Source organism: Erinaceus europaeus, chromosome 2 (genome assembly GCF_950295315.1).
Source record: "Erinaceus europaeus chromosome 2, mEriEur2.1, whole genome shotgun sequence".
In the NCBI taxonomy this organism is placed as follows: Eukaryota; Metazoa; Chordata; class Mammalia; order Eulipotyphla; family Erinaceidae; genus Erinaceus; species Erinaceus europaeus.
This window is the reverse complement of record NC_080163.1, coordinates 129,967,482-129,990,538: the sequence shown is the minus strand read 5'-3', so window position 1 is coordinate 129,990,538 and position 23,057 is coordinate 129,967,482. Positions and strand designations below refer to the sequence as shown.

The 23,057-nt window shown below is 44.1% G+C and overlaps 2 protein-coding genes across 4 annotated transcripts; both read left to right on the top strand.

Moving 5' to 3' along the window:
• Positions 1-10,772, top strand: MON1B (MON1 homolog B, secretory trafficking associated). Its single transcript, XM_016185362.2, has 6 exons — positions 1-121; positions 541-689; positions 1,894-2,223; positions 2,733-3,552; positions 3,854-4,001; positions 7,056-10,772. Exons 2-6 carry the CDS (start codon positions 551-553, stop codon positions 7,263-7,265), a joined length of 1,647 nt encoding a protein of 548 aa, XP_016040848.1. The 5' UTR covers positions 1-121; positions 541-550; the 3' UTR covers positions 7,266-10,772.
• SYCE1L (synaptonemal complex central element protein 1 like) lies at positions 8,336-23,057 on the top strand. Of its 3 annotated transcripts, XM_060185139.1 has the most exons (12): positions 8,336-8,407; positions 14,203-14,265; positions 15,560-15,619; positions 15,807-15,878; positions 16,401-16,448; positions 17,008-17,062; positions 19,088-19,171; positions 19,425-19,488; positions 20,745-20,817; positions 20,897-21,005; positions 21,201-21,285; positions 21,429-21,585. In XM_060185139.1, the coding sequence occupies exons 1-12, from the start codon at positions 8,347-8,349 to the stop codon at positions 21,525-21,527; spliced, it is 873 nt and encodes a 290-aa protein (XP_060041122.1). In that variant the 5' UTR covers positions 8,336-8,346; the 3' UTR covers positions 21,528-21,585. The 3 variants fall into 3 exon arrangements, with proteins under 3 accessions (XP_060041122.1, XP_060041121.1, XP_060041120.1); XM_060185138.1 differs by lacking the exon at positions 21,201-21,285 and having other exon boundaries at positions 20,748-20,817; positions 21,429-23,057; XM_060185137.1 differs by lacking the exon at positions 21,201-21,285 and having other exon boundaries at positions 21,429-23,057.

The following is a 23,057-nucleotide window of genomic DNA, read 5'->3' as shown; positions in this document are numbered from 1 at the left end:
AAAAGTAGGTCCTGCTGCCCGGCAGCAGGAGCCTGGACGGTGGCGAGGACTGTGTACTGGGCTCACTGGGTTCCCAACCAAGGCTGCCGTAGACCCGGGAGTGAGGCGAGTCAACTCAACGGTGAGGAAGCATCGGTGGGTGGCGGGGGGAGAGGAGCCGGAGCCTCTGGCAGAGACTAAACCTCCGCAACCGGAACTGTCTCTGATCCGCGTCGCACCCGGAAGTATGGCAAGACCGCCCTGCACCCGGAAGCGCGATACTACCGCGGCTAGGGAATGAACTGGTACCCGGCCAATTGAGAGACGGCAGTAAAGCTAGTGTTTAAGTATCTTTACTCCCGGATGCTCCGGGGAACCTCCCTTTTAATCAAGTGTTGGAGGGTGCAGGTATTTGGTCACGTGCTTGAGTATGTCATCCTGTTGAAAACCTAGTGAGAGCGAGCACTAGGTGGTTGTCCAAAGGGGCCTGGGCTCAGTAAAGGCTTAAAAAAAAAAAAGTTCGCTTTGCTGGCCATCACCCTCAATTCTCCTCCCTCACAGGGATGTGCAGATGGATGCCGGAGGAGACACTGCTGCCCCAGACCCCGGAGACGCGGAGGACTTGGAGGACACACAGTTCCCCAGTGAGAAGGCTGGCGATGGTGAAGGGGTTCGTGTGGACCCTGGAGACCAGGGCCTGGAGGGAAGAGGTATGCCCTTCCCTTAAGCAGTGTCTTGAAAGGGGGTCTCTTTTGGTCCACGGGGACCAGTAAGGAGTCTTTTTGGATTCAGAAAAGTGGGGTAACCCAACAGCAGCAGAGCGGGGGTAGGGGATGGAGGTGGGGTGTATTGAGAACTTGGAAATTATTGTCTTTTATTAACAGGAAGTCATTGGTTGGTACTTGAAGAGATGGAAGACGCAGTAAATTTTGAGAAAAATGAGGAACTATTTAGTCACTGGGATTTTATGGGGAAATTTTTGAAACATAGTTACCAGCTAATAATAATGGTTGTCATTGGAGGATCAGTGAACATTGACTGAATCAGTAGGAGGGTGTCAGGGGAATCAGTACGGAGTAATGAGTGATGAGTTTAATTAGTAAATATGTCAATCACTGGAAGGTCTGTAGAGATCCAAGTATTGCCTGTACCTACATAGGGTGTTTATTGTAGAGATGGAAATGGATATCTGAGAATAAAAGTGGAGGCACTGAATATCTTAGTTGCTAGTGAAGGTTAGCAATGAATGTTAGTAGGAATGAAGTAGAATAAATTGTAAATCAGGGAATCCATTGAAGGTCATTGAATACCTCAGTATTAATGGTAATGTGGCATCACCAGAATGTTAATCAAGCAGCAGTAAGAATAAATAGGGAGTCAGGGGAAATGCAAAAGATTTGGATGTGAGTAAATATTCATGATAGTCAAATGAATTAGTGGAGAATTAGTGGTCATCGTGAAGAATTTAAATGGATGACCAGAAGAGTCAGTGATATCACAAGGGTTCAGTGGACATCAATGAGAATAAATAAGGGGTTACAGTAGTGATGGAGGGCATTCAAAGAACCATTAAGGGATATATAGATATAAAGAGAATCAGGGAGAGGTCAGAGGTATTAATGGGGTATCGGTGAAGATGGAGATATCAATAATGATCATCCAGAGGCAATGGATGCTTTGAAGACTTGATAACGGCCGTTATAGAGAAAGGATTGTTTGATTTGTAGGGACATGGAGGACTCAATAGTGGCAATGAGAGACTGGATTATTAAAGCTTTAGGAAGCTCACTGAAACCTTTGTGTTTGTAGGGGTTTTCTGGGTCAGGGGACTGGTAAGGATTTATTGAATTTGGGAGCACTTGGTCTCATGGAATGTGGATACAGGCAGATGACTCACCAGAGACTCCCTTTCAGGCTCTGAGACCAGGGAACAACCACCCAGCTTGTTGTCACCATTGCTCCCATCAGAGGCCCCATCATGCAACTGTGAACTCTGGGACCCTGCAAACTCTGAAAGCAATTCCATGGGGATCCTTGAGAGTGACTCAGGAAGCCAGGGCGGGGACCCCAGTGACGAGGACTGGCGCAGCAAGCGGAAGCATGTGTTTGTGCTAAGCGAGGCAGGCAAGCCCATCTACTCAAGGTATGGTAGTGTGGAAGCACTGTCAACCACCATGGGTGTGATGACGGCCCTGGTGTCCTTCGTACAGAGTGCTGGAGATGCCATCCGTGCCATCTATGCTGGTGAGCAAGGGGCCAGAGGCAGGATGGGTAAGGGGCTGGTGACTGGGAACATGGCTGATTGCCTATTTGTCTAAAGTACTAGCTATCCAGTCAAAGGTGAGTCAGTGCATAAATGACCTGTAAGGAGTCTGTCTATCTTTTGGGTCTCTTGGATTCTGATGGTTAACTCACTGGGATCTAAGTGACATGGATACTTCCATGAGAGGACAACTTTGGAGACTGTGTGGCAGAATGGGGTGTCTTTCTGGCTCTGTGTCATTCCTAGCACCATCATCTTCTTCTCCATGTTGTGCACCTGTATTCTTGGCCCTATATCTTATCTCTGTAAATAACATCTTTGTAAATGTTCCAACTCCCCCAGTTTGTTCTTACTCTATCCCAAGTGTATACAGAGTTACCATTTACAGTCAGGCCAGGGTGTTGTGTATGTTTGGGGTAAAGGCTCAAGAAGGCCACCCAACCCCCTCTGGTCACCACTGCCCAATTTCTCTCCACCCCTCATCCCCCAGAGGACCACAAGCTGGTGTTTCTACAGCAGGGCCCACTGCTACTGGTGGCTGTGTCAAGGACTCCTCAGTCAGCAGCTCAGCTTCGTGGGGAGTTGCTGGCTGTGCATGCCCAGATCGTGAGTACACTGACTCGTGCCAGTGTGGCCCGCATCTTTGCACACAAGCAGAACTATGACCTCCGCCGCCTGCTGACTGGCTCTGAGCGCACCCTCGACCGACTTCTGGACAGTGTGGAGCGGGACCCAGGAGCCCTACTGCTGGGTGCTGTGCGTTGTGTGCCCCTTGCTCGAACCCTGCGAGATGCTCTGGGTGCACTGCTACGACGTTGCACAGCACCCGGCCTGGCATTGTCACTGCTAGCAGTTGGTGGTCGATTAGTGACTGCAGCCCAGGAGCGGACTGTCCTGACTGAGTGCCGACTGGACCCTGCTGACCTGCAGTTGCTGCTGGACTGGGTGGGTGCACCAGCCTTTGCAGCTGGTGAGGCTTGGGCACCTGTGTGTCTGCCCCGCTTTAACCCTGATGGTTTCTTCTATGCCTACGTGGCCCGCCTGGATGCTATGCCAGTCTGCCTGCTACTGTTGGGCACTAACCCTGAGGCCTTCCACGACATGGCCACCTGCCGGCGCCTGGTTGAAGATGGTATGCACACTCTTGGTGCCATGCGTGCCCTTGCAGAGGCTGCCAGTCTCTCCAGTACACCAGCAGCCAGTGCCCCTGCCTACAGTGTGCAGGTTGTAGGGGCACCTGGCCTCCGACACTTTCTCTATAAGCCACTGGATATCCCTGACCAGCATCGCCAGCTGCCCCAGTTTACCAGGTGAGCTATGACCCTTCTGTGGGTAACTGGCTTATCTAACTAGAATGTTCAGCATCTCATAGACAGGATTTGGAAGAAAGGGCCAGTTATGCTCCAATAATAGAATATTGGAGTTCAACAGCCAACCTCAAGGAAGTTCTTTTCTATGGGGGGGGGGGCGGGGGGGAACCTCAGTACTCAAGGAATTCCCCAGCTGATGTGGACAACAGAGCCTCCAGTTATTATTCCCCAGGGGGAGGCTCTGCCTCCTCATTTAATTGAAATCCCTACACTGAGGGGAGATCTGTTTCTGTCATTGCAGCCCCGAGTTAGAGGCCCCCTATAGCAGAGAGGAGGAACGTCAACGACTGTCAGACCTGTACCATCGCCTGCACGCACGTCTGCATAGCACCTCCCGGCCTCTGCGCCTCATCTACCATGTGGCTGAGAAGGAGACGCTGTTGGCCTGGGTGAGTTGGGGTGGAGCTCTGGAGTTAATTACCCCCTTCAAGATTCCTTTACTTCCACTGTATCCCCTCTAGCCACAATAGCCTTTTCCGGAGCTCTGCTTTTGCTCCCAACACTGTCTTTGCTATAAGTGTCTTTAAAGCCCATAAGGATAAATCAGTGTCTCTCCATTAGTTCTATCATTATATATAATGATAATATAATATATATCTATTAGTTGTCATTTTGCTTTGTTCTCATTTATTTTTGTTTTTACTTTTTTTCTTCCTCTACTAGCAACCAGTGTTGTCAACTTTGTAGGGGCCCTATTAGCATTATTTGTACCTGCTAAGTCTCCACTACTTGCCCTTGGTCTGCATTTTTAACCACAACAATTCTCAGCACTCCTTGACACTATAGAATAAAGTCCTGTGTGTGACTTCTGCCTGGGGTATTCTTCCCTGAGGTCTCTCTTCTGATCTCCTGTCCTTACTTCCACAAGATCTATTAAAGGTCAGATACTCGGGTAGTTGGGTCAAGGTGGCCCCACTAGCAACATCACCTTTGCCCAGACTGTGCCAGCTAGTGCACATTTATTAAATCGTCTTTTTGTATACTTTTTTTGTATTGCTCCAAGCTGTGGGTTTTCTCAAACTTTTTTTTTTTTCCCATTTTTAAGACTTATACAGAAGTTGCAGAATAGTACAAGGAGTTACTATAAATAGGTGTCTCATCTAGCTTTTACAGATACTAACATTACCCACAGGAATTTATTAAAATGAGGGAAATAGGGGCCAGGTGATGGTGTACCTGGTTGAGCACACATATTATAGTGCACAAGGACCCAGGTTCAAGCCCCCAGTCCCCACCTGCAGGGGGAATGCTTTGCAAGTGGTAAAGCAGTGTTGCAGCTGTCTGTCTCTCCCTCTTTATCATCCTCTCCCTCTTATTTCTGGCTGTCTCTATCCAGTAAATAAAGATAATAAAAAAATTTTTTAAATGAGGGAATTGCATTAAAATAACATCGGATTCTCAAACTTTATTGAGATTTTACCAGTTTTCCTACAGTTGTCCTTTTATTTGTCCAAAATTCAATCCAAGATCCCATGTGGGGTTAATTTATTGTGCTATAATGTAACATTCTCCATTTCTTTTTGTCTTTCAAGACTTTGGCACTACTCAAGGGTACCAGGTGCTTGTTTGTAGAATGTCTTTCGTCTTGCAGTTTTCTGGTATTTTCATGTGACAAAAGTGAGGTTATGCAATTTGACAAGAATAACACAGAAGTGATGATATACCCTTCTCTGCATCTGACAGGAGTACCACAGTCAGTTTGTTTCGTTGTTGATGTTTTCATTGCTTAGTTGTGGTGGTGTCTGCCAAATTTGTTCACTGTCCAATCAGCATTCTCCTTCTATGTAATTATCTTATGAGTATGTTAGTGCTCTTATTTTCTTCTCTGTTAATTTTAACATGTGTTGATGATTCTGACTTGTAATACTTATTACTCTGGAATTTATCAGAAGTGACTTATTATTATTATTCCATCAATAGTTATTGGTTGATATTCTGTTGTCTGGAAGAGATTATCCTCTCTTTGCTTATTTTTTGAGTTTTTAATCTTACATCAGTATGAGCTGTTAGATATCTCTTTATTTCGGTAGGCTGAAATCCTTTTCTCTGTTTTGATATTAAAATAAGTCTCTGGTGCAGCCAAGTCAAACCCTGTAACTTTTTGTTGTTATTGATTTTACTGGTGAAATATAGGCTTACAAGACAACTATTGAAACATGATACAATATCTTACTTCCCCAGTATAGCTGTCTACACAGCATTCCCTCCACCAACTTAAATTCTTCATCACCCTGTACCGGGTCCCCAGTGCTCTTTCTAGCTGTTCCCACCTGCCTTTCCCCCAAATTCCTTTGCTTTGGTGCAATACACCACACACAATTCAAGTTTCACTCCATTTTTTTGTTGTTGTTTGTTTGTCTGTCTGTCTTTTTCCCCCTCTCTTTCCTTGTTTAAGTTTCACCTACTGGTTCTTTCCTTCTGGCTTATTTCACATAATGTGATTCCTTCAAGTGCCATCCAAGATGAGGCACAGGAAATAATTTCATCATTTCTTACAACTGAGTAGTATTCCATTTTGTATATATCACAGATCTCTTAGCCATTTATCTGGATTGGTCACCTTGTTTCTAAGTTTGAACTATTAAAATCTGTGCTGATGTGAACATGTGTACATAGATTTCTAACCCTCTGATGTCCCCATTATTGTTTGAACATTTGATGCTTCAAAATTACCTTGTACTTCAATCTGTACAGGCCTCAATACTAGTCAATTTTACCACCAAGATACCTTGTATCTTTTAATGGAGAACAGTATTTCAGATCCAAGTATGATAGGCCCAGGACATCGGGTAACCAGATGATACCTCCTGGAGGCCTTGGCATGTGAGTGAGAGGGAGAGGTAGTGAGTCATATGTAATTATCTGGAGGAAGCGCATGCCTGGCAGGACATTTATGTGCAAATGCTGTGGGGTGAAATAAAGCTGGTCACATTTGATGAACTATAAATAGAGACAAGAGTAACTTGTATAGAGGGAACAAGGAGAAAGAGTAGTGAGAGGTGCTATAGAAAACTGCTCAGGACCTGGTCAAGTTAGTTCTCTACTAGGGTTAACTTGACTTGATCCTGACACTGTGACTGAGCTACATTATAGGTGAGGAAAATGGAACCTTGTATACAATAATTGCTCATTTAATGTTTGGTATTGTTACCCCCTATCTTCAGATAAGCAAACAGATCCAGAGAGTATGCACATACACCAATAGCCAACATTACCCATTTGAAGCCATAGATCTCACTGATCCCATAATCCAACTGAGAAATCCTGGCCTACCTGTGAAACAATAGTATTCTGCCTGCCTAGCCCAGTGACCAGGAAGCACTCAGTGGGAGCTACTGCCAGCTGTGTCTTCTGATCCTTAAACAGTATAGGGCTTAGTTCAGGTGAGCTAGGTTGGGCATTGCTGGCTCCAGCCCAACTCTCTGTCTCCTCTCAACCCCCAGGTGACCTCCAAATTTGAGCTGTATACCTGCCTCAGCCCCTTGATCACCAAGGCGGGTGCCATCTTAGTAGTGACCAAACTCCTACGCTGGGTGAAGAAAGAGGAGGATCGGCTTTTCATCCGTTACCCACCCAAGTACTCCACACCCCCAGCAGCCCCTACTGCACCTGTGGACCAAGCTACTCATAATGGTTTGCTCACTGGACTCTGAGAGATGGAGTTCCTCTCAGTCTAAGAAAAGCTGAAAACTACTAACTTTGGCTTTTACCTTGTTTCTACCCTGGAATTGGGGTGTGGATTGGGGGTTGATCCCTGTCCCCAAGAATTGGGGTAAGATCTGAGGCTAGCCCACAAATGAGAGGTGGGTGGCAGTATGACTTCATCATCTGGGGAGAAAGCCTTAGGCTTGACCTTTCCCTTCCCTCTCTGACACCTCCATTTGGATGATGGTCTAACCTTGGTGGGGTGCATGGTGGAGGTGGGGGTGGGAGGGAGGGGGGTGCCTTTCCTTCCAAACCTGAGGATCATACACACTGTCCTGCATCAGGGGGTCTGACTCCTTGATGGAATTTCAGCACTAAGTAACAAGGGCTGCCTGAGGTCTCTATGGGTGACCCAGAAGTGTTCTAGAATTGGGAATGCAGGGCTAGATTGTGCTCATATCAACTAGAGGATATTAAAAACAAAGCAAAATACTACATGAAAAGCCTAAAACCAATCCCCATGAGGTCACTTCCTTTGCCCTTTTATCTTCACTCTTACCCTTTCAAATATGACACCTATCGTCCAATATTCATGAGAAAGTTAACTTCAGTGTCCACCTGTCCATCAACTGCACAAAGCAGCCAACTTTTACATGGTGACTGAGAGTCAGACATTTTACATAGGAGGTGCACTTAGCTTCTAGAGGTCATTTTACACATCCATGAAATGGAGAAAGCTAACTTCTTGCAGGGTGTTACATGGGAATTTGTGAACTACCACATAGCATATGCACATGGTCCCATGCATTTACCACCAACGCAATACGAGAAACCCAGGGAGGAAAGGACAGCCCTAGCTTTTATATAAGTGCACACGACATTTCTCCCGAGTGACCATGACCCTTAGTTCTGCCCTTGGTTTCTCTAAATCGGAGCTTTAGGGTTTTTGTAGCACTAGTGCTGTACACCAGAGCCTGGGGTCGTCCAGAGCTAAAACCCTATTGATTGCTAACCCTAAGTGCGTGCTGTAGGCATGCGCACTACGGAGCCTCACGTGAGTTGTTTGGACCAATCGGGCCACCTGGGAAGATGGCGGGCGAGATGAAGCCTCAGAAAACGGAGCCACCAGGAGTCATGGAGGAAGTGGAAGGTAGGGCAGGACGGAGGGAGCATTCAGTTACAATAGTGAAATATTCATAACAGGACTTTTTCTTTAAAATTCAAGTCTTTATGAAAAAAAAAAGTACTGTTCACAGTGGCGATGCCTAACACGCCTATTTTCATCAAGGTTGATCCTTTGTCATCAACTTTCTCAACTTATTTTGCTTAAGTATTTTAAAGTAATCTAGTAGACTAAAATACTCCAATATGCATCTCTTCAAACAAAGCAAAACACAGGTGGGGAAGGTGATGATGGGTACACACAGTTGCTGCCACACAAAGTAATCATTCTGCAGTATCTCCCGGCCCCAGTCCTACTTTGCATGAGCTGCCACTCACCCCCCAAAAGCAGCTCTTCTCCACCCCGTGACAGGAAGAAACACAATTTGCTCTAGAGGCAGAAATTGTACTCTAGCTCCAAAGAAGAAAATCTCCAAAGTCAGTGGTCCACTATTTTATCACTAACTTCACACACACACACACACACACACACACCCCACACAGTCAGTGGTCCACTATTTTATCACTAACTTCACACACACACACACACACACACACACACACACACACACACACACACACACACACCACACACACACACACAAGATTTCCCAGAATGTACCGAAGTACAGAAAGTAGCATGACGAATGAAGGCTTCTGTAACTGCCACTGTTTGTGCAGTTGTCACTACTCTGCGGTTTTGTCTATCTCCACTGCCACCCCCTCCCACACACAAACTTCCTGCACATTGAAGCGGCCGCCTTAATGAATATTTGGGATGACATCTTCCCAGATTTACCTATGCAGACGTCAGTGAAAACTTGACTGATTTGTTGTCTATTTTCAGATGTGGTCTCTAGGACAGACTTGTTTCCCCCCAGTACCTAAAACAGTGCCTGACTGGCATATAGTAGGTGCTTAGTAGCTTTGTTGTTGTATAAATAATGAAAGGACCTGGGAGTCGGGTGGTAGGTAGCGCATAGGGTTAAGTGCATGTGGCGCAAAGCGCAAGAACCGGCTTAAGGATCCCGGTTCGAGGCCCCGGCTCCCCACCGGCAGGGGAGTCGCTTCACACGCGGTGAAGCAGGTCTGTAGGTGTCTGTCTTTCTCTCCCCCTCTCCGTCTTTCCCTCCTCTCACCATTTCTCTCTGTCCTGTCCAACAACGACGACATCAATAACAACAACAATAATAACTACAACAACAATAAAAAAAGACAAGGGCAACAAAAGGGAAAATAAATAAAATTAAAAGTACTGCATAATGAAAGGATCTTAAGGCAGAGAACTTTCTTAGATTATAATCATACAATTGGGCCAACTTTTTAAGAAAGGAAATAAGGTGAAAGTAAGACATCATTTTTAAGCACTTAAGGTAGTTAGCACTATAGTAGAAACTATTTTAGTATCTAATATTTAAATCCATCAAAACTGAAGTTAGGATTAATTTAACTGTCAATGGAGAAAACTGAAAGATATATCAAGATGCCATTTTTAGCCCATCAAAATTGACTTTATACAGGGAGGAGTAATATCTAGTATTGATTACTTGGGGTATAGGTCATCTCTTACTTCATTGGGAGAACTGACCAGTAAAGAATTTGTTAGGGGGCCAAGGTGGTGGTGCACCTGGTTAAGCACACACAAGAACCTGGGTTCAAGCCCTGGTCCCCATCTGCAGGGAAAGCTTCACAAGTGGTGAAGCAGGGCTGCAGGTATCTCTATATCTCTTTCCCTCTCTATCCCCCCCCCCCCCAATTTCGCTGTCCTAACCAATAAAAATGAAAAATGGCCACCAGGAGCAGTGGACTCAGTGCTGAGCCCCAGCTATAATAGAGGGAAAAAAATAAAGAATTTGCTAGAAGCAGTATGGCAGAGTACTTTTAGGATGTGTGTTATTTCATGTCTTCTGTCATCCTAGTAGGCAATCAGAGAACACACAGATTTGTGGACCAGGAACCCAAGAAGTCACAGAAATGGTTAAGATATATCCATTCATGTTATGGAATTTTTATGTGGTGGTCATTTTCTGTAAGGGGCAAAAAGAAAAAACATATAATACTATATAATTAGAAACTAGAAATTTTCAAGGAGACATATTTGGGGAGGATAAAATATTAACATTGAATCAATATTAAAATCCTTATTTTGATGGCTACTGGTTACTGAGAGAGTTCTCTTGTATATAGGAAATATACACTGGAATATTAGGGAATAGGCCATGATGCCCATAGTTAAGGTATGGAAATGCTTACAAATGGAAACTTGATGCAAGAACAAATAAGAGCACTTTGGCCTACTTCTATAACTTTTATGTATATCTGAAATTATTTCCAAATAAAAGCTTTGAAAAGGAGGTTTGTGCTCTAAAGACTTTTATTTTATAACATATTTCAATTTTATTGTCTAAAAGATTCATATTAGTGAAAGGCCAGAATACTGTTCAGCTGTGGATTATGATTGTACCAGGGATTGAACCTGGGACCTCCAGGTCTTAGGTATATAAGTCTGGTGTGCTTCAAACTGTGCAGTTTTCCTGTTCCTTCTCCCCACTCCACCACCCCCCCCACACATATTTATCAAGATGTTAGTTGGATTATTTCAAAGATACACTCATCACCATGATCTTATCCCAGGTGTGAAAATGTGATACTATGTGATGACTATTAAACTTGTTGGTGTGATTTTGGAATTAGCATCATCTAAGAAAAGAGCAGTAAGTAGTTTACAGAGAGACAACTGAAGCATATTTGGGTAGCATTAGTGGTTATCAGATCTGATAGTAAATCAGAGTCCATAGTATCCTCTGTACTCTCATGTATCTAAAAATCTTCATAAAAAAGTAAGTTATCATAAATACCACCCCCTTGTTACCAAGGTAACTTTTGTTTTATTTGGTTTACAAACACTGAAGTATTTCTAAAAAATAAGGCTCAAGAAGAGAAATACCCACCTATTAGTATTATATAAACGCCTGCAGCACTCCTTACCAAAGCTTCCCCCCTACAGCTGGGGACCTGTGACTTGAACTTTGACCATTGTAATATATGCGCTTAACCAGGTGCACCGCCACTTGGCCAGGGAGCTTTCATTTTTAGCTCCACATATTTCTGTAGTATTTTGACTTTGTTGACAATGGCTATTTCTGGGGAGGATAGTGACTTGGTAAGGGGAACTGTTTCCTTCTTACTCTGTTTCCTATATTAGCTTATTAAGTAGTTGAGAAATTCCAATGCAAAATTAACTTGATACATGCTAATTTATCAACGATCTCAGGCAAAACAAGAGACACAAAGAAAGTGAACATATCACCAAACATTTCAACAAAATATACTAAGTTTAGCTAAGGATTTATATTTAACACCGTATTTAATGACTGCAAAGAATTTCATCCCACAAATGTTCTATAAACTCACTAAGATCCCATCCAAAAAGATTTGTGTATACCTATGTTCATAGCAGCACAATTTGTAATAGCCAAAACCTGGAAGCAACCCAGGTGTCCAACAACAGATGAATGGCTGAGTAAGTTGTGATATATATACACAGTGGAATACTACTCAGCTATTAAAAATGGTGAATTTACCTTCTTTACCCCATCTTGGATGGAATTTGAAGAAATCATGTTAAGTGAGATAAGTCAGAAGCAAAACGATGAATATGGAATGATCTCATCCATAGACAGAAGCTGAAAAACAAGATCACTTGTTGAAGAGAAAACACTAAATAGAATCTGGACTGGAGTTGTTATATTGCACCAAAGTAAAAGACCCTGGGGTGAGAGGGAGGGAGTTCAGGTCCTGGAACATGAAGGTAGAGAAGGACCTATTGGGTATTGTATTGTTATGTGGAAATGTTATCCATGTACAAACTATTGCATTTTACTGTCGACTGTAAACCATTAATTCCCCAATAAAGAAATTAAATAAATAAATCCACTAAGATATCTTTAGGTAGCTTCCCCTTCCCCAGCCCTATCTTTTTTCCCAGAAACAAATATTTTATAATATTTGGAGAGAGAAAAAAGTAAAACTGATGCAAAAGGAAATCTCTTAATGCACTCTTTGGCTACATAACTTTATTGATAACACAAAAATTTAAACATGTCTTAATTTTTTAACACTGAAATTAATGTATACAAAGACAGGAGACCTAAATGTTTCCTTCTTTTAAGTTTACAAACAATGAACATTTTGCCCACCATCCTTCCTTTAAAAAGTAACATGGGGGCCGGGTGTTAGCATACCTGGTTGAGCATACATATTGCAATGTGCAAGGACCCGGGTTTGAGCTCTCACCCCTACCTGCAGAGGGAAAGCTTTGTGAGTGGTGGGGCAGGGCTGCAGGTGTTTCTCTCCCTCTCTATCACCCCCTTCCCTCTCAACTTCTGGCTGTCTCTATCCAATAAATAAAGATAATAAAAAAATTTTAGCAGTTTGAAAAAAAAACAAAAAGTAACGGGTTCAGAATAAAACATTCTTTTTTTAGCCACCAGCTTCCAGATGATACCATGATGCCAACCTGACTTCCCTGGACAGATGACCCCACCAATGTGTCTTGGAGTCCTGCCCCCACCCCCAAATCCCTACCCCACTAGCAAAAGAGAGAGAGGCTGGGAGTATGGCTTGACTGCCAACATCCATGTTCAGCGGGCAAGCAATTACAGAAGCCAGACCTTCCACCTTCTGCATCCCATAATGATGCTGAGTCCATACTCCCAGAGGGATAAAGAATAGGGAAGCTATCAAGAGGAGGGGATTGGATATGGAGCTCTGAGGATGGGCACTGTGTGAAAATGTACCCCTCTTATCCTATAGACTTGTCAATATTTCCATTTTATAAATAAAAAGTAAAAGAACAGAAAAAGAAAAAAATACAAATATATGGTGAAAAGTATTTGAATCAGAATTCAAATAAGAGTCATTCATTATAGTTACTTGATACATGTCACAAGTCTCTTTTAATTTAAAAAATCAATTAATTCATCTGCTTATGAGAGTGACCAGAGCACAACTCTTGTGTACAGGGAATCAAACCCAGAGTTTCTTGCATACAAGGCATGTGCTCTACCTCTTTTGCCCTCTCTTAAATAGAGATCCACTCTGTTTCTTCTTTGTAGTTTGTTAAAGAAATCAAAGTGCTTTATGGGGTTTCTGAGGGTGATATCACCCTCCTGGCATCCCTTTTTTTGCCCCTCCTGTTTTCTCTGGGTTGTTACTTAGATATGGAAACCTATTGTTAATTTCTTTGTGGGGAGGGGTAATAAATATCCTACATAGGTGATGTTTTGTACTACCATCAGGAGACTCTTGATACCTAGTTGACTTTTTGATTGTTAAGGTTAAAGGCTATTTATTAATTGTATTCTAGGTCCATCAATCCTTTGAGAATTTTCAAATTTTGGTCCATAATTTTAAAGAAATTCATATGAAATTGCTGTGCCATGTTACATTGGTTAGAGCTTGTATACAGGTCTTGAACAGCAGGAGTAGTAAACTGAATCACTGTTTATCATCCATGAGTTTCAATAAAAGGAGATCTGTAGTATCCTTTCACTTCCTAGGGAGAAGTTGACCATTGGGTGTCTGATTCAGCTAGCACACACTATAAACTTCAGGAATAAGGGGCAGGGTACTGTAGGGGCCCTGCCATGACCAGAAACCTGGTTCTTAGTTATTTGAAGTTTTACAGAATCCACTGTGGTTTTCCTCCTTTTCCAAGATAAACCTGAATCTTTACCTAGTCCCTTTTCACTTGATTCTATAATTCTTATTTTATCTCCGCAGGGCAGAACAAGTCTTCAAAGAAGACTGAAGACTTGCTGGCAATAGTGAAAAAGCTGCTGAAAGGTCATGTGTCTCCTGGTATTTGAGACTCAGCCTAGGGTTTGGAGTTAAGCAGAGGTGGTTCATACCCAGCCCCATTAACTCATAACCTTGGGCAATTATCCTTCTACTGTTTCTTCTTCACATGCAATTTAATTATTTGAATCAAATGCACAGCTTCAAAATTAAGGAAGTATAGGGAGATGGCATGCTTAGATACACAGACATACACACGAACAACACACAGACACACACCATTTATTTCTCTGGCTCACAGGCTATAAACAACTGTTTTTCAATTGTTAAGTACTTTTTTCTAGAGATTACATATCCTTGCATATATGTGTGTGTGTGTGTGTATATATGTATATATATATAATATGTATGTGATGAGTTTGTGAGTGTGTATTCTTTGCCCTTTTATATACAAATGAAAAGTAACAATGTGAACAGCTTTGCACCTTGTATCCAGTACCCAGGGCTGAGAAGAGTGCTCACTGGTGTTTGAGGCTGAACCCCTGCACCTATCTCATCCTCAGCTCAAAATACTGTAATTCAGTGATCTGTTCCACCTTCACCTTGTAGGCCCATGCAGAGGTGCATTGCTGCTATTGCTGCTGCTGCCTAGGTCAAAATCAGGTAGCAAAATTACAAGACTGGAAATACAGAGTGACTTTGACCATTTTCAGTAACACAAAGACCCCCAGGGGTCTAATCAGTGTTGGAGAGCACAAACTTTCCTGGGTGTTCCAGGAGGTGGAGTGGGTAACTTTAGAAAATTCAGGGATTGAGTCTATTATTCCAGTTGTCAGGTAGTGAAACATAGCAAGGATTGTGGTGCTTTTTTTTGCCTATATCTATGCTGCTAACTTTTAAGCTAAAGAAGGCTGCAGAGAACAAATAGAAATTAATAGTTCCCCTGTCAGGCTTTTAACATGGCAGAAGGGAAGCTCCCATTGGCTCCTACCATAATCACAACTTCCATCCAAGAGCCGTCACTGTGTTCTGGGTGACCATAAGTGATTTCTCACTGTCCATAGTTGTTTTACCTTGCTTCTACCTCTATATTCTCATTCTCCAGCTCCTTTCTTCTCTGTATTTCTCTTCACAACACTTACTGCCTCCCCTGTTGATGTTTTCTGTCTTTGTCTAATGTCCATCTCTCCCACCCAGAATGTAAATCTGGCATGTATCAAACACCCAGTTAAGTGTGTATTGACTGACAGAAGTAGAGACATAGTAACACCCATCCACTTCCATCTGCCTTGGACAGGTAGCCATCAGTCTTCTCTGGCTCATTCTTTCTTACCTTCTGCAGAGGGAAGCTTGGCGCCACAGATTGAAGACCAGATTAACCGGATTAATGAGCTTCAGCAAGGTAAGGAAAAAAAAAAAAAAAAGCAAGGCTGGTTAGCTGACTAGGAAGAACCTGGACTATGTATATTCTCCATGTGCTCATATATAAAATCCAGACCTCTCTAGGTTTTTGGAAGATGAGAGTGCAATGTTATATATTGTGATTGAGGAGTAAAGTTGCATTCAGTATCTTCCTTTCTTTGACCCAGCAAAGAAAAAATCTGGTGAACTGGGAGAAGCCCAAGCTCTTTGGGAAACAGTGCACAGAGAACTGGATTCTTGTAAGTGGCACCAAAGATGGGCCCCAAGATCCCATGACTCATGCTGGTATTCTTGTGCTCACCTCAGGGCTTCCCATGGGTTGCTTCCTCCATTTTCCAGAGTTATTTCCTACCCATATCACCTCTTGCTAAGTCAAGTCACCTGTCAGCACTCAACTTAAACTTTACCCTGACAGGTCTACCTGTACCATCTGAAAACAGAATATCACCTTCTCTCTGGTACTCTCATTCACATGCTTCAGTTGTTCCAATAATTTGAAGCCTTATCTACCCTCAATGTAGACCTGGCATATTCTTCAGGATCCTCACCCCTTTAACACATACAAGGAATGTGGGTACAGAGGGGGAGAAGTGGTATCAGGTGGTCTAAGAGATGGGTTCAAAGGTGTTAAGAATATGCCTTCTCTTTTCCCGGGACTGTGCTATACCTTCTGGGTGGCCTTGAGCTTGCCTTTTGTATGGTATTGTTGTGGGGACATAGGCTGTGACCCTTGGGAGGCTCAAACTGTCACTATTTTCCAGTGAATGAAGAAAAACTGCACCTAGAGGAGGTCTTGAGCAAAAAGCAAGGTATTTGCCAGCTTCTCTGTCTTTATTTTACCTTTTGCCCCACAAAAGCCCACTGTCCTCAGTACAACAAGAAATCCCACTGAAACCCGAGTCAGGGAACACCTCTCCCTCTCTGCTAAGATCTCTCCTTTGTCATCTGGCTGGAAGTTAACTCAGGGAAGTCAGGCCGTAGCGCAGCAGTTAAGCACAGGTGACCCAAGGCGCAAGGACCGGCAAAAGGACCCGGGTTTGAGCCTCCGGCTCCCCACCTGAGGGGAGTTGCTTCACAGGCAGTGAATCAGGTCTGCAGGTGTCTATCTTTCTCTCCCCCTCTCTGTCTTCCACCCCCCTCTCCATTTCTTTCTGTCCTATCTAACAACAACAACATTAATAACAACAGTAATAACTACAACAACAAGGGCAACAAAAGGGAAAATAAATTTTTTAAAAAAAGAAGTTAACTCAGAAGTCTCTCAGCACCCTCCAATGACTGATGTGGTATAGGGTCTGTTCCTTCCAGCCACCCATTACTCCCCAGGAGCTCTCACAACCCCACTTCACCCTACTCCTCTCCCTGCAGAGGCGCTTCAGATTCTCCAGCTGCACTGCCAAAGGAAGAGAAGTGAGACTCAGAGGTAAGAGGGCCTACCCATGTCTCCCTCACTTTTTCCCCAGCCTGAAGGAGAAGGGAACAAGATCTATAGAAAGTAAGTATTTGACACACACTATAAAAAAAAAAAAAAAAAAAAAAAAAAGAGTGACTTCAGATTCCAACCAAGGTGAGGCAAAGATCGGGATTTAAAAGTGTTGAGTGAAATGTTCAGGAACAGAGGGATGAATACTGGCTGGCCTCACATGTAAGTAAAACTTGGGAGACAGAGACAGAAAGGGAGAACACAAGGCCAAACTTGGACTGGGTCTGGGTTACTGCACCAAAGCAAGGGACTCTGGGGAAGGAGTGAGAGAAGGGGTGCTGGGGGGGAGGGGGTTGGGATCATAGGTTGGTGGTGATAGTATTTTGCAGACACCTGTGATGCAGAGCTGGAAAATAGTGCCCAAGTGTAGACAACCATGATGGAAGCCACTACCCCCCTCCAATAAACTGGAAAAACAAACATCGGCTAGACAAAAGACTTTCATTCTCTGCCCTGACATTAGGTTGTATCACTCATTGCCAGTGTTATTCTAGGTATTGCCATATTGTTTATCCAGCTTTCCTGCCATCCATTCATTTATCTCCCTGTTCATTTAGGCTTCCTGCCATCCATAAATCTATGCTACCCACCAGCTAGCATATTCATTCATGAATATGTGTCTCCAGCACAGATAGTCATTATCTCTCCAGCCTTGTCTCTAACTACCTTCTGCATTCATCCTCTTCCCTTTCCCATCTTCTTCACCTGGCTATCCATTCACACATCTACTCATGTATCTATCTTTTTTATTTATTATCATTATTTTGCCTCCAGGATTATTGCTGGGGCTCAGTGCCTGCACCATGAATCCACTGCTCCCAGAGGCTATTTTTCCCCCCATTCAGTTGCCCTTATTGTTTAACGTTGTTGTGGTTATTGTTGTTGCTGTTATTGTGTCGTAGTTGGGTAGAACAGAGAAATAGAGAGGGAAGGGGAAGACAGAAAGGGGAGAGAAAGAGAGACACCTACAGACCTGCTTCACCATCTGTGAAGCAACCCCCCGGCAGGTGGGGGGGGTGGGGGCTCGAACCAGGATCCTTATGCCAGTCCTTGCACTTCGTGCCATGTGTGCTTAACCCACTGCACTACCACCTAACTCCCTATCTCTTTTTTAAATCTTTATTTATTGGATATCAGCAGAGAGAAATTAGGAGGAAAGAGGAAGATAGGCATGGAGAGAGAAAGAGAGACACCTGCAGTACTGTTTCGCTGATTGAGAATCTTACCCCCCTTCAGATGGGGATCAGAGACTTGAACCCCAGGCACCTGTGTATTTTAACATGTGTGCTCAATGAGGTGTGCCACCACCCAGCCCCAAGTACTTTATTTTTCCATCTAACCATCCTACCATTCATCTTTTTTCTTTAACCAGGCATCGTTTTTTTTTAAGCCAGCCACCACTAATCCATCCAGTTAACTATCCTACCCATTTATCTATGCATCTTTCCATCCTTTGAACTTTCACTTAATGCATTCACACCATGGTGCACCATAATAGTATATGTGTTGGCAAGCCTGATGATGCATTGTCAAAATAGGGGCATATTTAGCTACACCACAAAAATGTGCTGACAAGCTGTTTATGTTAATTTATTTACGCAATCCTCACAGAAACCAGGGATTAATAGAACCTATGAATACTGTCATGTTACATATGATGCAGCTGACAGCCAGAGAGATTATGTACATTGTCCATGGTCACAGTGGGAAAATAGATCAAAGCTTTAAGCCAGGACTTCATTATATATGAAACTAAACTACTGAACTCCTTACAAAATTTTCATAGGGAGGCATGGTTTGGAGAAAGACAGAATATATAGGGTGGTGGTCTTGATGATGCCCATGCAATCAACAAGTTTTACATGCAGTCAACAGAAGAAGAAAAATGATGGTTACGAAGCGATTCTTGCTGAAGAGGGTGTGGGATCAGAGATTTTTACTGAGAGTTGTCTTTTTCCTTCCCAGGAACCACATGTCGCCAGAGAATGTGGAGGATATGCCTATCCAGAACTCTCAGATCACAGACAGTCTCCCACAGAGCGCACAGGGGTAACCCTGGGTCTAGGGCCTAGTGTGACCTGGAGTGGGGAGCAGGAGTTGGGGATCAGGGAAAACTTGTTGAAGAAGAGCTGTGGGAATCCAGAATTTGGAGAATGCCCATGAAAGGAACAGACAGAGTGTGGGGCAAAGATTCAATGACCTGTATATGAGGACTACTTTCCCTGTCTTCATCCCCCCACCCCCTGCCCACGGGGTATCAGTCTTAGCATGTGATCTCTCATTCTTACATATTGGTCTCTAGGTTGCATGTGGGAAAACAACTGGAGGACTTGAAGGGCCAGCAAAAGGACATCTGGGAATTCCAAGTGAGCCATGATGATTGCTTCCAACCAAAAGCTACTCCTCCCCTTATGATGGTATCCTCAAGGACTGGTCCCGGATCATACCATTCACTGTTCAGGCCCAATGCTCCGGGAAAGTCCTCCCACCCACTTACTCAGTCTTTCAGGTCCCACTTCCCTCCTGTTCACCTAGAGAGCATGCTCACCTTTCAGTGGCAGCTGGGAACCCTGAAAAAGTCCTGGTCAGCTCATTCCTTCATTCAGCTAATGTCTCTGGTTGCATCTGGCATTCCAGACAATGAAGAACCAAGTCTTTATTTTATTTTATTTCTGCATACTGTAGTAAGTGATAGCTTTGTTTTATAACTATTCAATATTAATTTACACAATTAATACCACACCATTCCTACCACCAGATTTTGGTATGTCCACCCCTCCACTGGAAGCTGCAGTAGTTTTCCCAAGGTCACAAATATGGTTTGGTTTTATATCTGTCACTATTTTATTTTCACCTATTTTTTTATAGTTCTGCTTTGACTTCTTTTTTTTTTTAAGGAGTTGAAGCAAGGCATTTATTCTTTTCCAAAAGGGTGTGCTGCCAACAGTGGCCGTCATGCAGCAGCGCCCCCCTCAGCCTTCTCCCATCTTTTTTTTTAATTTCTTTATTGGGGAATTAATGTTTTACATTCGACAGTAAATACAATAGTTTGTACATGCATAACATTTCGCAGAGGTCCTCTGTCATCCTTCTTGGATCTGTATTCCACCCACCCCAGAGTCTTTTACTTTGGTGCAATACGCCAATTCCTGAGAACCAAGTCTTTACTGTGTCTCTGGAGTGGTGGGGGTGGGGGTGAGGGAAGCATATCCAGACTACATAAGAAAAAGTACATAGTTCTTATGCCCGTGGAGAAGGTCTCTCTGAGCAGGTAGCATGAGTTCAGAAATGAAGTTATGCAGGTCTCTAGCATCAAAGTAACTAACTTTTCTGGCCAGTGCAAAGGTCCTATAGCCTAAATGTGTCTAGAGCGCTTGAGGAAGAGCACCTGGGGGCTTGGGGAAGGTGGAGGATAAGGGTGGGAAGAAATTAAGTTTGAGAGGTACACTGGGGTGGTGGGGAGGTGCAGGGAAGCATGGTGAATGGTGGTTTCTGACCACAGCAGAAACTGCAAACTGAGTTAACAAATGCTTGAATGAATGGCCTTATCCATTAATGATGAGGAAGAGGGGGAAGGCGGGGCGGGCGGATGGACAGATAGACCGACCTCCTCTCCTTCTAGCAGATGCTGCAGCACAGACTGGCCTGGGAGATACGTGCCCTGCAAGGCAGCCAGGAGCAGCTGCTCACCGAAGGTGAGAGGGGGCAGTGGGCGGGGCCACGGGGGCGGGGCCGCGGGAGCTCCAGGCCCGCTCACAACGCCCCGCCCCTCAGAGAACCAGGCTCGCGCCAAGCTGCTGGAGCTGGAGCGCCAGCTGTGCTCACCACCTGAGGTCGAGACCCCGCAGCCCGATACCAAGGCTGCACCTGCGGACGACGAGAGGTGAGAGGGGATGTAGAGGGAGAAGGGAAAAGGGCCCTGGAGGAGGGAAATGGGCCGTGCCCGACCTCTCCCCAGCATTGTCCCCAAGGCCTCCACAACAGGGGAGGGGCGTGTCCGCGGTCTGTGTGTCTGTCTCTCAGCCTCAGGTGTCTCTGATCTCCGCTTCTCTTCTGCCTCCTCTCCTCTCCTCCGCAGTCTGAAAACACAGCTGGAGAAACTCGGGGGTCAAGTCTTCACCCTAACCTCCAGCCCCCCACGGGACCAGGAGCATCTAGGAGAGGTAGGGAGCCAGGCTAGAGCGGGGTTGCAGGGAAAGAGGGGGTGGGGTGGCCCCCGGGGTCCCACAGAGAGGGGTGATGGAGTGGGGCTGCAGTGACTAGGAGGACTAAGGCAGTATCTCCTCCCCAACTCCACCCCGTGCAGCCTGACTGTGGACTCCCTCAAAACGACCCTTGGCTCCCTGGCATCGGCGCAGAGGAGGAGGAGGAGGAGGAGGAGGACATGCAGCCAAGGGTGCACTGACACTCCAATTGCCACTAGCCTCCAAAGCCCGGCAGGAAATAAACGCGGTGGTTTCGGACTGTCCTCTTCCTCTTTGACTGACTCGGTGCTCCAGAAGGCTTTGGGGTGGCCTGCAGTGTGAGGCCCAGGCTCTCTGGAGAAGGGGGTAGTCAGACCCAAGATGGGGATAACATCCCGATAGCATATGATCTAATATATTCAGTATGATACATGATGTAAAGTAATACAATATCGCAGACTTGGCTTTTCGCCTCCCACTTACTGACTGTGCCTGCCTCCTCCAGCCTTACAAGAACCTCACAGGGATCTCTAGGACACTTTGGTGTCTTCTTCATTCTGTCACTCAAGTAGGGACAGCCTGGGTTTTGCACTGATTTCTCATTTTCCTCCTAGGATTCAGTTCTTTGCTTCCCAGCTCACTGGCTGCTGAGTGACCTCAGCAAGTTTCTTAATGTCTCTAAATCCAGTTAACAAATTTGCAAAACGGTGGTATCAAGAAGTTATAAACTTGGTCAGCTCCCTGTCCCTCCCAGAAAACTCCTCTCAACCTTTAGACAAGAGTGGGTAATAGTACCCACTCTATCTCCCTTGGATTCTGGGAAAACACCCCAAAACAGACACTGAAAACAAGCACTCCTTTCAGTTATGTGTGAAATTCCTTGGATTTGAATTCTAATTACTCATTGTTTTCTCCTTAGCTGTTTTCTTCTCTCATCTAAAATAACTGCTGGTTTATTTCAGTTCCTAGAATTCCCCCAATACTTACTTACACCTTTGGTAGTTGCTTCTCACACATTTCCCATTCTCATCTGTTATTTACTTAAGGGCAGTTGCAAATTTACTTCCCAGAAGGATCCAGTGGTTTTATAGTCAGGGAAAAAAATTTTAATCTGAATTAATTTTTTAAAGTATGCATTTTATGTATTTATTTATAAAGACAGAAATTGAGAAGGCAGGGGGAGATAGAAAGAGAGACACCTGCAGACCTGCTTTATCATTCATGAAGCATATCGGGAAATTTTTTTGGCTGTCTTTTTAAAATTTTTTAGTGAACTTTTTAAAAGTATTTTTTTTAAAGATTTTGTTTATTAATGAGAAAGATAGGAGGAGAAAGAACCAGATATGACCTGGTACATGTACTTTTGGAGCTTGAACTCAGGACCTCATGCTTGAGGAGTTCAGTGCTTTATCCACTGAGCCATCTCCCAGACACCATATTTTATTTATTTTATATTAATGAGAGAGATATGAGAAAAAGACACAACGAGAAATACCAGAGCAGTGCTCAGCTCTGGCTTATGGTGGTGCTGGGGATTGAACCTGGGACCTCTTAAACCTCATGAAAATCTTTTGCATATCCATGATGCTGTCTTCCCAGCCCACCTATTTGTCTTTGTTAAGCTGGAATTGTGGGATTAGAAGAAATAAGAACAGGAGACTTATATTTGAAGATGATGACTATGGGTGAGATCTGCACTTCAAAATACTAAATCATAGATGAGTGGTGTGTTGTACAATATGACAGCTACT